The sequence below is a fragment of the Morchella importuna genome, assembly GCF_003444635.1.
Source record: "Morchella importuna strain M04M26 chromosome Unknown Morimp01GS019, whole genome shotgun sequence".
In the NCBI taxonomy this organism is placed as follows: domain Eukaryota; kingdom Fungi; phylum Ascomycota; class Pezizomycetes; order Pezizales; family Morchellaceae; genus Morchella; species Morchella importuna.
The window spans coordinates 58,880-72,473 of NW_025763416.1; the positions used below are offsets into that span (position 1 = coordinate 58,880).

The following is a 13,594-nucleotide window of genomic DNA, read 5'->3' on the forward strand; positions in this document are numbered from 1 at the left end:
CATGAGCCCTGGGGACAGCTTCAATAGTTGATATCCTACGACGTGATTACAGTGTCGATACCATGGGGTTATCAGAGCTCTACACAGACTAAATATAATCCTCCATCCCCTTCTACAAGAAGCGCCAACATGCGAAAATAGAGTAGAGTCTCAACCCCCCTATATACGTGCTATATACGGCATCTGCTTGATTGTTACCACGAATATCTCTACCCTTATCTCTATCAACGGGAAACAGAGAGTCAGGCACGCCGCGCGCGCTCCTATATATAACATCACTAGACCCGGAATCGGAATATAATACCTACTTGCATCTCGCTACCTACATACCTAGCTAGATGTGACGGCTCGCGATCGATGTTCTGCTGTAAATATCAACACGCGAAATTAAACCCAAGACGATATTGTCCATCTATCCATGCAAGTAAACATCGAAAAAGGGGGTAAAGAACTATATATAGCAAAGCGCAAACCGTAGCAAACCAAAGACCCGGAATACCTACATACCCACCTGCCTCCCTCGCTAAGTAGAGTAGATCATCTCGCGATCAAAGTATCAACAAGTCTCAAATCCCCCTCATCTCCATCGACAGCGCACGAGCACCACGTGTGAGGGATTGTCGGTGCGGGGGGGGGGGGGGGAGGGGTGTCTTCTATTTTTGGTGTGAGTGTGTGTGTGTGTCTCGCATCGACCCGGCTGTCTGGATGGATTCATGTCTCAGTGTCTGGACTCGCAAGGATGGCGCAAGGCGCCAAGACACAGCCATGACGGACATCAAGAACAGAGAAGAGCACTCAATCAATATGCAATTTTTGTGAATCCTTATCTTTACCCGAGCGGGCGAGCACGTTATTGTCTGCGGGGAAAAAGACGTGATGGATGGGAAGGTGATGGGGATATCTCGCGTGGCTTGAGCCTCTCTTGTATGCTGTGGATTGTTGTCTCTCTCTCTCCTCCCCTCGCGTATCTATTTTTACCACGGGCGCTTGTTCGACCGGGCTCACAAAAGACACGCCGGGTAGGATGATAATAGCAACAGACACTTCTCTCTCTCTCCCTCCCTCTGCTCTACAACCCCCCCCCCCCCCCACATTCCGGTATTCTTAGAAGCGGTGGTGTATCTATAGTAATTAAATCCATTGAGCCACGCCCAGAATATCATTCTTTTGCTGAGATCGCTACCTCTCCTGCCTTGTCTGTAGCTAGGAAAGAAGGAAAAAGAAGATGCTCTTCAAAGCTCTATTTTGCGAGGTATTGTCGCTGTTGCGTTGGCACCACGTAGCTGTCAGTCTTTCCCCTCCCACACTGCACTGCACTGCACCATCACTCACTCTCTATCCGCAAATAACTCTGAGTGAGGACTGCACTTCTTCTTGTCCATCCCTCGAATATCAAGAATAGTAGCTTCCGAGAGTAGACATCTACTAAAGATATTAATATCTGAATCACTACTCGCTAGCTAGCTCCTCTCCTCTCCCCTTCCCCCTAATGTGTAGACCCTGGCGACGATCGCTTTAGCACACCTCTCCCACAGCCCGTGCCCACCCCTGACCTCAAACCCGTGCACAGGCCCCAGGGAAGGTCACAGCCTGCATCATCCCATGCCATAGAGTATGTAGAGTATGTAGAGTACCTGCCTACATGCCACTACCAGTGAGTGCCCTATAGTCCTTGCATCAGACAAACAAACCCACCACAAACAATGGCTGGCCCCCATCACCCTACCCACCATCCCTCCCCCATTCGCCTCTCCGGCCACCCCAACCCATGCACCTGTACCGCATTGCCGGTAAGCCCCAAGTCCGGTACCGTCTGTGGAACATTCTGTGTCCTTTCCGCTTTGGGCGGTGACGATGGCCGAAGGAGACCGAGCACCAAGCATGGGCAAGGCAGGCAGGCAGGCAAGCAGGTAAGGAAGGTGGTGGTGGGAATGCGCGATACATAAAGAGTGCGTCTTGTCTGTCTGTCTGTGCTTCTTGTTCTGGCTATTCAGTGTTGTTGTTTGTTATTATATATATATCTTCATTGCGGTACGTGTTTTTTTTATTTTAAAAGGACTTTAGATATACAGACACGGATATATACAGATCATACACATATACACACAGACAAAGAACAGACTGAAAAGGTATATACACATAACCCCATCCTGTCATATATCTGTCTTTACGACTAACCTCCCATCACAGACTCTCCCTTCTTCTTCTTCTTCTTCTTCTCCATCATCATCTTCATCACCATCCATCATCCGTCCATCTGAGCACCACGACAATATAATATCCCCCCCCCCCACAATGTCGCTCACAACCCTCCCCACTGAGCTTCTCTACATGCTCACCGACTCTCTCCCGCTGGCGGACATCAGCTCCCTTGCCCGCACCTCCGTCCAGCTCTACCTCACCCTCTCCCCCCTCATCCGCACCACCGCCCTGCACCCCCGCCACTCCCTCGGCGCCCTCTTCTGTGCGGCCGCCAACCACAACGCCCCCATGGCGCGCTACCTCCTCGCAAACAGCCCCGAACTCACCGTCGCCGGCTCAACCCCCACAGAAGTGATCCCCACAGACCCCGAGGAGCTCCTAGCCCACGTGCTGTCTAAGGGCGCAAACCTCATCCTGCACAAGAACGACGGCTCCGGCCACGCCATCCCCGCCCTGCATTGGGCCATCCACAACTCGCGCCGCGCTATGATCCGCCTACTGCTCGACATGGGCGCCGACCTCGACGCCCGCTACAGCATGCACATTGTCTCTGGCCCCACCGCGCTGCACGAGGCTGCCCGCCGCCGCGACGGCGACACCATGCGGCTGCTTCTCAAGCGCGGGGTCTCGCCCAACGTCCGCAGCCACCGCAGCCTCACGCCGCTTCACATCGCCGCGACCAAGGACCACGTCGCGGGCGTGCGCCTGCTGCTCCAGTACGGCGGCGAAACCGGCATTGTGGACGCGTACGGCTTCACGCCCATGCTGGAGGCAGAGCGACACGGCGCCAAGAATGTTGCGCGGCTACTGCTGGAGGCCGAGGACCCGCGCTCCTACCAGGACCAGTATGGCCGCAATGTGCTACATCTGGCGGCCATCTATGGGCATGTGGAGCTTGTGCGCTCTCTGCTAGAGCAGGAGGACATTGACGTGAACTCGCGCGATGGGGCGGGAAGGGCTGCCATCCACTATGCGGCGAGAGAGGGGGATGCAAAGATTGTGGATATGCTGGTCAAGAGGGGGGCGAGCGTCAGTGTGAGGGACTACTCGAGATCCACGGCGCTGCACTATGCCGCCAGGAGGGACATGATCGCCGTTACGCAGCTGCTGCTCGAGGCCGGCGCCGACGTCGAGGCAAAGGACAAGTACGGGAAGACTCCGCTGCATCTGGCGGCCAGTCAGGGTGCGAGAGTCGTGTCAAACTTCCTGCTCAAGCAGGGCGCAAAGATCATGGAGCAGGATGCCTCTGGCAAGTCTGCCCTCCACATGGTGGGGCAGTACTACCTCAAGCTTGTCTCGGAGAAGACTGCCTGCCGATAAATGGCCAAACACCATGGCATTCGTCGTATATCTTTATCCAAAGGCCCTCTAGGACCTCCTTCCTGGACCATATCATCATCATCAATCACTACAACATATAGCTGGCAGAGAATAGCATAATAACTCCCATCAGTATATATCAATCTTGCCATTCCCGGGAAAACACCCCCACCAAAGGTGGCTTTAGGATCTGACGGTCGCCATCTAGCGGCCAGACCAGCTGCCGGTCAAGCAGACAGACCCCGACGTACTACCAGCTGGACGAAGTGCTCGACAGCGAATCAAAGTAGTCGTTTAGGAGACTCTGGCTTTGTACCAAAAACATTTGTGGAGGCTGCGTCTTACAGCCTCAGTAGAGGAACAACACACCTTTTTTTCTTTTCTCTGTGAATAACTTTTTTTTGCACATTTTTCTTTCATTTGTTGACATTGCATTACATTTGGAGTCTGGTTTGGGCTTTTGGCGTGGGGGTGGGGTATCAAAAAGGGATAGATTTGCTTGCAGCTTTGTAACGAAGAAACGTACGGGAAAAAAGATTCTTAGAATAGCTTAGATAGGGAAAAAAAATAACATTTTACCCATTCTACCAAACAAGGAAACAAAATAAGACCTCTCTTGCTCCTGCAGCTAACCGCTTAATGATGTATCTCGCTATTCTCTAGATTATGGCGCCCTCACAGGTTGATGGGCCTGGATTTCATATTCCGGTGGTGCCTTGTATTTAGAATCCCGTGAGTTAGCTTCGAAACCCGCCATGTCTGCATCTTCACTTACCTCCGCTTCATCGCTCTCAACAACCGGCGATCTATCTATTCAGTTTCCATTGCCTAATTTGCAGTTTGGAACTCTCGATACTCACATCAACATCCACGTCTTATGCCTATTCCCCCTCGTAAACTTCCTATCCCTACACAGCACCTCCACCCCACCACTCACCACCGCCACTCCCTTCTCCAGCAGACACCCCGTCTTATGGTGTATCAGCTTCCAATTCATCGTGCAGCCCGGATCAATCTCCAGCTTCCACGTATGGGCCGCGATATCGTCCTCCGTCAGGTCCCAGTCATTCGCCGACACACTACACTGCCCGCCAATGAACGGATACCTGTCGGCATACACGCACCCCAGATACCCGCCGGTGAGGCGGTTACGCACGCACCACGTGTTGGCCCCCGTGGTGATCTTGAAGTCCGGGAACAGGTAGCTCGTGTGCGCAAGGACCCACTGGTCTGTCCAGCTCTCGCGGGACTGCGGCTGCGGTGGCGGGATGGCGGCCGAGGGTTTGAGCAGCACGGGCGGGCCCGAGAGATACGACTGGCTGAGGAGGTCGAGGGTCTCGCAGTTCTGAATGCGGCACCAGCCGGGCGGGAAGGCGACGATGGGCACGATGAGTTCCCAGGTCTTGATGGGCGTGGCTTCGGCCTTGCCGATGTTGCAGCGGGGCCCGGATTCGCCGGCTTCGGCGCCTGAGCGGGCGATGGAGAGGAGCTCGTTGTTCCAGACGTTGACGATGCGGTAGTAGGGCCTAGGCAGCACAGGTTAGCAGTGGTGCTTGGCGTGGATATGTTCCTGTATAGTGGCTAGCTAGGTAGCTGGTTGGCTGCCTGGTGGGATAGATAGATAGAAACCTACTCGTCCTTATCATCCGACACATTCTCAATCCTCCATTTCTGCCATGGCGCTCCGCTGTTCTGGTAGGCCACAAGCCGCCATTCACCCTTCGTAACTTCTATTATACGTACACAATTAGCAACAGTTACCCATATGATCTCTATAGCTCATAAGCTCCCCCGGGGTGCACTTCTCAAACGCACCATGTCTCGGCATGAAATAAGCATTCGCACCCCCCAGATTCGCATCCAGGCACCTCCCCGTCGCGCAGTTCGTGATGGAATATGTCACAGCCTCTCCATCATCGTCACCGCTGGTTGGGATGGGCTCGATCCACCAGACCTGCTGCTCGGGATACCTGGACTCGTTCTGCTCGCAGGCTACAACGCTCCATTTCTTGTTCAGCGAGGCATTGGTGGTGTTGGGGTTGTCGACGTGGATGACTGTGGAGGTTTGCCTGTTGCGGATGACATATGAGCCTGTTGGGATTTGGTCCTTCATGGTTGATATTATGATGTCTACTCTCTGCTCTATTGTAGACCTAGCTAGAGCTTCATGGTTGCTAATTCAAGGAAAGTTGTGGGGCGGCAGTGCCAAGACCTGTGTCCTGTGTAACGCTGCGGCCTGAAGTACTCACACAAAGGTTAACTACTACTACTATTGGCAAGTGAATGGTCTCCTAGAATTCTTATAAACACGGTAAACACAGGATGGTATTCATATATACAGTTAAGGTCGGCAAACTAAAGCTCTGAAAGAAATAAAAGAAAAGAAGAAAAAACACTCTCTCTAATTGACGCACTATCTATGGGTGCTCCAGTGAACATGATGGCTGTATCTCAGCTTACATCCTCTCAACCGGCGACAACCCCAGCAGCTTCATGCCGTTATTGAGTACTTGTCTGGCACTCTCGTAGAGGGCAAGCCTGGCCGCAGCCTTCTTCGGGTCCTCTCCGATAACCCTGAGAACATCATAGCTGGAACTCAAAAGATGAGTCATCTTGAATAACCAGGTGACAACTGTGGTGGGCTCCAAGGTCCTGAGGGTGTTCTGCAATACATCTGGGTATTGTGCGAGGCAACGGAGAAGGTTGGTGGCGTGAGTCTCGGTCAGCAGGGATAGGTCGGCGTTCAGGATATCTTCCTCGGGAATCGCAGCCTTGCGGGAGATCGAGCAGAGACGGGAGTGGGCGTATTGTAGGTATGGGCCAGTGTCACCCTCGAAAGAGGTCATACGGTCCAGATCAAAGTTGTAATTGTTGATCCTAATAATGTCAATTATAAGAACGGCGACTTATTTGGACACCCTACGAACCTCTTTCCGGACATATCTTGAATCATGACACCGGTTCTACCGACAGTATCGGCGATAGCATCAGGGTTCTCAACCTGCTTGTACTTCTCCTCGTTCTTCTTCATCACCTCATGCATTCGATCCTTCGCCTCGGCGAGAATGTCGTCCAAAAACACTACTGTTCCCTTCCTGGTGCTCATTCCCAAGACCATCCCAAAGTTGATGTGCTGAACCCTGTCCGCCCAATCAAATTCCAATAAGCTCAAGATTTTGAATAGCTGCTGCAGATGCAAGTCCTGCTGTGAAGCAACAACATAGATCATCTTGTCAAACTTGTACTGTTCATAACGCTCCATGGCCGCACCGATATCCCTAGTAAGATATAGAGTCGTGCCATCTTTCTTCTGGACAATGGCCTTTCCGAGCTTCTTGCTGTGTTTTGTGAGATCTACAATAACAGCTCCCTCGGACTCCTCGGAGATGTTCTTCTCCTTGAGCATTTGAGAGACCTTTTGCATGGTTTCTTTCGAAACTTGGGATTCGCCAGAGTAGACGTCGTATTGGATGTTGAGACGGGCATATGTGGCGATGTATTTCTCGATGCTGAGCTCCCTGAACCTCTTCCATAGAGCAACAGCCTCCTCGTCACCTGTAGGTTATCAGTCCCAAGACTCTAAATTGTATCAAAGCTCCCGGGAAATACCGTTCTCCATCCTGACGAAAAAGTTCTTGGCTTCCTCATCGGTAGGCCCATTGTGTGTCTATGAAGTCGGAAAATCAGCACCTCCACCGGACGGGGCATCTCCGAATCCCTAGGTATTCTGGTTGTGGGGAATCAAAGACTTACCTGCTTCACCCCAGCGGCCTCGGCAGCCTTTTTCTCGACCTCCTTCTCCTCCTCAATTATTCTGTTGATCTGGACATAGACCTCAAACAAGTGGTGAATTGGATCAGCCAAGAGCTTCTCCTCTGATCCAAAGCGCTTGAATCCAACACCAAGAATACCTGAAGGAAAGCATAGTCAGATAGAGACCACCTAAAAGGTACATAAATCGCCCCTCCAAGTGATAGTTGCGGCGGAACTAGAAGGGGACATACCGAATTGTTTTCCCCAATCTCCCAGATAGTTCATTCTAACAACGTCCCATCCGCAGCTCTCGTGGAGGTTAGACAAGAAACCACCGATGATGGTACTTCTGAGATGGCCAGCATGGAAAGGCTTCGCAATATTAGGACTCGAAAATTCCACAATGACACGCTTGCCCTTGCCGGTGTTGACGGGGCCATATGCCGACTTCCTCTTGAGGATTGTTGGAATAACGAGCTGTTTCAAGATCTCGGTCTTGAAGAAAAACTGGAGAAATGTTCCAGCGGCCTTGATAGGTTCTGTGTACGGGTTCTCCGGAAACTGTAGAGGACCAAAAGTTATTACTGCGCGCTAGAAAGAAACCTTTCTGATGTTCCGGCTACTCCGGGAAGAATCGGTTTTTTTTCTTTCAAGAAAGGTAAGGTGCCCACCTTCTCAGCCCACTCTTTTGCAATGACGTCTGGCTTTTGCCCCTTGAGCCTCAGCCTTGGGATTGCAAGAATTAGGTCTCCTTTCTCAAAGCTTTGAGTCCATTCCAGCGCATCGTAAATCAATTTCGAGTCAACGCCGGAAATGCCTGCCAGAGTCTCGGAAATGTAGCATCTGAAGATATCGACGGGGTTTGTGGTAGGGTTGGAATATGGGAACACTGGGAGGGAATCAGAGACTCCTAGCGAGCTTAGCTGCTCCTGGAGCGACTCGATGGACGGGGGGGTAGGGAAACCGTTCATTTTTTCGAAAGTGTTTGCAGCTGGTATCGATTCTCCGGCTTTTGTAGTTGCTTGCTGGTGGTTGTAGCGGGGTAGAAGGTGGGACTGGAGCGGGGCAACTTTGAGATCACGGATGGGTTGGAAACGGTTGGGGAGGAATGAAGGGTTTTGACGGTAGATGTGAGTCACTGGTCCAGTAGCTGAAACAGAAGTTAAAGGAAGTCGACACACTCGCTTAAACATCCAACAGTCTGTCGCTATTTAAGATACTTTTGATGAGTCGATGAGCTGTTCTATCAGGCACAATTACAATAGAGATGAATATCTTTTCGAATTTCTTCCATGGTGGGGGAGTCGAGATGTGGGGACGGAATTTTCCGCGTGGGGCAAGCCGGGTAATAGCAGCATGTCTTATCACTCGATAGCTGCACGGAACACCTAGCTCCATGTAGCCAAGCTATTCCACCCAGGCCCATCTTAAAACAAGGCTGCCAGCACCCTACGACACAAACAACTTACTATAAACCTGGTTTTTAATTCGATTGCGGCCATTACGCAGTAACATCAGGCGCGAACATCCTAAGCTGGCGCTTTCGGCGTTGTAATTAATGAAACAAATATGGTATGCTCGAACTTGCGAACGTACTTAGATAAACTTCACCATGGTACTCATAAAACTAACTGCATGATGCCACACTTGGAGTTATTTGTATATATTACAGGTATAAATTTTTTTTACCGGCTCTCTCCAACTCTTTTGCTCCTGAGACCCAGCAAATATCGTATGTGAAGTACCTACGGTTTATAAATATGAAAGCACGAATCCTAACTGTTTCCAATTATCGCTTCCTTACTACAACAAGCTAAGGAAGAAAAAGCGGGCATCACTCGGGGATAATAAGAGTTTGTCTCTCCCCTCTCTCAGGATCAACCTCTTGCCCTCGGTTCCTACTCATTGTGCGACCAAGATTTCCCAAGTGCGGCAATTCCCATGAGTTATTCGATGTTAAGGCGGACATCATTGGTAAAGTTGGTGATGTGGCTGATTCTGGTGATACAGGTGGAAGAGTGTATGAACCTTGCTCTGGATCTGATGTTGATTGTGGTGGTCGCTCTGACAGCGCCGGACTGATAAGACCCGATCGAATACTCATGTTGTCAGACACATCTCCACTCGAAAACACTATTTCAACAGGCCCTGATCTTTTTATACCGCCAAAGGTGGTTCCTGATCCACTAAAAACGCTTGTTCTTAGACCAATATCCTTCTCATGCTTCACAATATCTTTGAGGAGTAGGTCCATTGAGCTATGCGCATATTCTCCATTCCCCGAATAATCCACGGGTATCGACTTGTTTTGTATTTGATTCTCAGGTTGTCGATATTTACCAATGCCACGGGTTGGTATTTCTTTCAAAATGGCGATGGGATCCCACAACCGTTGCTTCCATTGCGGTCTGATATTTTCGTCTAAATCGATATCCCCTTTAATCGTGCCCTGTCTCGGACTCATCGGTTTTGCGGGGGTGGGCATGAAACCTCTAGATGAGCAATCCCACCCAACAAGTGTTTTGGAAAAAATCAGCAACAGGAAATAATCGGCAATGATAGTTAGAAAGTGTAGTGGTAGCAATGCAATCCTTAATGGGATTATTGCGATAGCCCAAAGCGGCTCGGAACGGTTTTGGGGATTAGACTGAGAGTTGGCTGTCATTTTGACATATCCAGTGTTCACGAGGCACCTCAAGCCACCAATCTTATAGAGTTCGGTCGCGGGGAGGAGGAATAAAATCCACACCATGCAATACCATGTGTACCAAAGCTCAGCGGGAACACGTTTTCCTCTCCTTACAAGATTCTCCGCCTCATCCGTATCTTGTAAAAGCTTTCCTTTTTCTGCCCAGGAGTCTCCGACCACGAGCATTGACGACTGTAGGTACGTGCCGAATCTCTGCGATTTATTCGCAAATATCAAGATGATACTTCCGAGGTTGAGTCCCAGGATCAAAGTAGTCATGATGACTAGCCCCATCGTTACTCCAAAGGCGCTGAGAGTCTGATATGTTTCGGGCATAAACGGCATGCTATATAATGCCTAGAACGAGCATCATACATGCGTTAGATTAGGATCCCGCAGACAGTCGTTGAGCATAGATACATACGATCACGACAGTAAGCGGAAGAAATATAATCATCAATACTGTGAGCGTGTGCATGCTTTCAGCCTGAAATGTGTGGATTAGTCAAGTGGTTACTATACAACTAGCGGCCAAACCTAGATATATATATACCTGAGAAACCGCTGCCCGTGATTCTAGCACACCAGAAGCGCTGACCAATGCGTCTCTCTGAAGGTATAAAGGTTAGTTCTTTTGATCTTTAGTTTTCTTCTTGTATGTTTCAACCTTGTTACTCACCATGTCTTTGATCTCGGAATATTTTGCCTCGATCTTTGCCCTAAGCTTCCTTGCCCTCTCAACCTTCCTTTCGAACACCTTTTCAGAACTGAGTTCAGCTTTCGCCATTCTCACTCTGGACCGTATTCTATGTGCTTGCGCGTTTCTGCGTAGATTGGGGAGAGATATCTTCTCGAACTCTTCAATGGCCGTAACAAATTCATTGATACCGTCGGACATCTTCTTAAGCCATTGTAGAGCCCAGTGGTACCTCTTTGTCCTCGAAAATTGGTGATCGTCAAAGAGAAGTTTCTCGTTCTCCTCTGTAAAAAATAGTGCGTCGGCCTATACAAGATAAAAGGTTGTAAGTCTAATGTTCATGTTCAGAATAGATATAGTTACCCGATCTCCTAGTTCCCTCTCAAGTTGGTCCAAGACCTTCCACATCCCATCATCAACAGCCCAATCAATCACTCTCGCCAACTTATCCAGAAACACTTCCTCCGGTGCTGTGTATTTCTCCACATCCTTCACATTACGAGGCTTTTCGAAGGCCTTGTCATCAGAATACTCGCCTATCGATGTCACTGTCCAGTTCGTCCCGGTTTCCGTGGCCATGGAATCAAATACAAGGGAAAGCGTTGTCTGGCGGATATTCTTAGGCTTGGAATGCCGATTTATGTTTTTGGGCGCAAAGACGCCCTCCCATTTAGATCCAAACTTCTTACCTCCGTACGAGTTAGGAGCGAAAACCGTGGCTTTGCGTTGATTAGGGTTTGCTTCGTCGAAAAGTTCGAAAAATACGGCGTTGAATGCGAAGGTATCATGGTTCATATATCCCTGAAACTCATCTTAGTAAATTGCTCCTTAGCCACGAGGGACCACTTGGGGCGTCATACCACAAAGTCTTGAAGCGAATGTGGCTCTGGAGAAAGGGCAATTGTCATTGCAGTTAGAAGAGAATCCAGAGGCTCTACATACTCCAACCTCAAACCACTATAGGCGCAGGAAATTAATAGAGCAATTGCGACGTTCGGAGTGAGCTGTCGGACTACTCTACACGACCAAAGGTTAATAAGTGAACCAGTTCAGATATATATATCTTCAGGGAGATACAAACATTTCACGTCCATATGTGAGATTATTCTCTCCATCTTCATTTATTGCCTCATAAGCAGAAATCTTTGTCATGGTTAGCGTATGTCTATACTGATAGGTTAATGCAGATCTAAAGAGAAGTACATATACGTACTTTATCCCAGCCATGACGTATCCTGGTATTTTTGATCTTCATCCCCAGTTTTCTCTGCCGGCAAAGTAGTACTTGGATAAGCATTTGGACTAATCCCGGATATAGAAACCAGGACATGTCTTACTGGTCTGGCAAGAGCCTGCCATAAACCTTCAAATTCCGTGGCTTCATAGTACAACACTTTCTCACAGGACCTATCCGTAAAATCCCGTAAGTGTACACCGACCGGTTGATGGCCGCCGCCAACAAGACTCAGGAATTCGGGGAGCCGTAAGTCATCCGGTTTCTCCTCCTCTTCATACCCTTCCTTTGGAACCCAAGAGAAATTGAATCCTGCCCGTCTTAGTTCGTCACTGGCAGCTTTAGGATCGGGAATCGGTGTATTGGTGAATCTCTCCTCGAGCATTTTCACTAATTGAGGTTAGTTGAACTTAAATTTCTGGTCAGTAGTCAAGGATGTTGATTACTACATACTATTTGATTTCAAGGCATCTTCATCAATCCCGCTTAATTCTGCCCATATACTGATATCTTGGTCAAAGGTTTGTAGAGTACTGCTAACATTTCCTAAGTAAGGCGCTGCTTTACTGACCGTTTTGCCGCGAGCAAGAGTCTGAGAATTTTGCGGTTGCTGTGCAGATTTAAGTGCTTTCCTCTGAACTTGGAGATACTGTGAGCTTGCTGAGCTTTTCCGGCCCATAATGGCCCCTGTATTAGGGCCGATATTCGTATTGAACATTGTACTGGCAGGCGAGCCGGTATCTTTGTTGGGACCGGTATCAGTGCTGGTATTGGCTTTGACATTAGTGCTGATATTGGTGTCAATATTCGCAGCAGAGGTATTGATTTTTTTATCACCAACATGCGATGCGAAAGCTGCAAGTGCTTGGGTTTGTTCTAACTGGCTCTTCTGAAAGGCCTGGAGTAGCTGTTCAAATCCTAAAACCTTTTCTTGGAGTCTTTTGACCTCCTCTACTTCGGGGCCGGCGTTTAGCTTTTGTTCGCTCATCGTATTCTGCGTTTGAGTTGTATTGGAGATATATATTTTCTAGTTAAGGGCACAAGGGGATTACCCACTATATCACCAACGTCGACTCTATGCCTAGGCAACCTACCTAACCCGGGAATACACGCTTTGGTACATCCCAAATCATATCTGCTTCAATAACAATCACTGTATGCCGATCATATACTATTCGGGTTAGTAATACAGTGAATACCTATCCCTGTTCAAGCTATCGGGCATTGGCAGCGTGGGCAGCAGATTGGCTAATTCTTGATATCGCGGTTAATTCACGAATGGGGAATAGCCTGTGGATATTTTCAGTTTCTTTGAAAATGTTTCATGATGCACCTCTCACCGGAGGTGACTCAGGAGGTTGAAGATCGAGAATTAAAATTGCCCATGCCTATAAGGAACTCGCCCGCCTTTTGATAATTACACGCACATATGATTAAAGTCTTTCAGATCGATTCGAATTGCGCAGGAATCGAGCATCCAGTGCCAACAATGGAACCGAACCCTTCGAGACAACATCACGAAGACAGATATGTGCTAGTGGATAGCTAGTCATGGTTCTATATTTAACTATTTTTAAGAAGAGCTGAGATGCGAGGACTTTAGCCAACGGTGTCTTTGTTTGATTGCCGAGTACCGATTGTGTGACTCCGGGCCTAGAAGCGCGAGTTCAAAAGAAAAAGCAATTTGTTAGGTAACTAG

The 13,594-nt window shown here is 49.1% G+C and overlaps 4 protein-coding genes across 4 annotated transcripts; 1 reads left to right on the top strand and 3 right to left on the bottom strand.

The window, feature by feature from the left end:
- Window positions 1-1,768: 1,768 nt before the first annotated feature.
- On the top strand, window positions 1,769-3,522 carry LAJ45_06410 (uncharacterized protein; the record flags this gene model as incomplete). The annotated part of the gene is made up of 3 exons (XM_046115974.1): window positions 1,769-1,790; window positions 2,110-2,129; window positions 2,191-3,522. 3 exons carry the CDS (start codon window positions 1,769-1,771, stop codon window positions 3,520-3,522), a joined length of 1,374 nt encoding a protein of 457 aa, XP_045970635.1.
- Window positions 3,523-4,186: 664 nt separating this feature from the next.
- On the bottom strand, window positions 4,187-5,635 carry LAJ45_06411 (uncharacterized protein; the record flags this gene model as incomplete). Its single annotated transcript, XM_046115975.1, has 5 exons — window positions 4,187-4,237; window positions 4,298-4,328; window positions 4,383-5,048; window positions 5,156-5,252; window positions 5,338-5,635. 5 exons carry the CDS (start codon window positions 5,633-5,635, stop codon window positions 4,187-4,189), a joined length of 1,143 nt encoding a protein of 380 aa, XP_045970636.1.
- A 343-nt stretch (window positions 5,636-5,978) lies between these two features.
- LAJ45_06412 (uncharacterized protein) lies at window positions 5,979-8,246 on the bottom strand (the record flags this gene model as incomplete). Its single annotated transcript, XM_046115976.1, has 6 exons — window positions 5,979-6,399; window positions 6,450-7,077; window positions 7,132-7,189; window positions 7,276-7,433; window positions 7,527-7,836; window positions 7,947-8,246. 6 exons carry the CDS (start codon window positions 8,244-8,246, stop codon window positions 5,979-5,981), a joined length of 1,875 nt encoding a protein of 624 aa, XP_045970637.1.
- Window positions 8,247-9,109: 863 nt separating this feature from the next.
- LAJ45_06413 (uncharacterized protein) lies at window positions 9,110-12,883 on the bottom strand (the record flags this gene model as incomplete). Its single annotated transcript, XM_046115977.1, has 12 exons — window positions 9,110-10,321; window positions 10,389-10,451; window positions 10,518-10,574; window positions 10,644-10,967; window positions 11,025-11,197; window positions 11,253-11,267; window positions 11,351-11,462; window positions 11,522-11,678; window positions 11,743-11,804; window positions 11,875-11,928; window positions 11,999-12,285; window positions 12,349-12,883. The coding sequence occupies 12 exons, from the start codon at window positions 12,881-12,883 to the stop codon at window positions 9,110-9,112; spliced, it is 3,051 nt and encodes a 1,016-aa protein (XP_045970638.1).
- Between the last annotated feature and the right edge of the window lie 711 nt (window positions 12,884-13,594).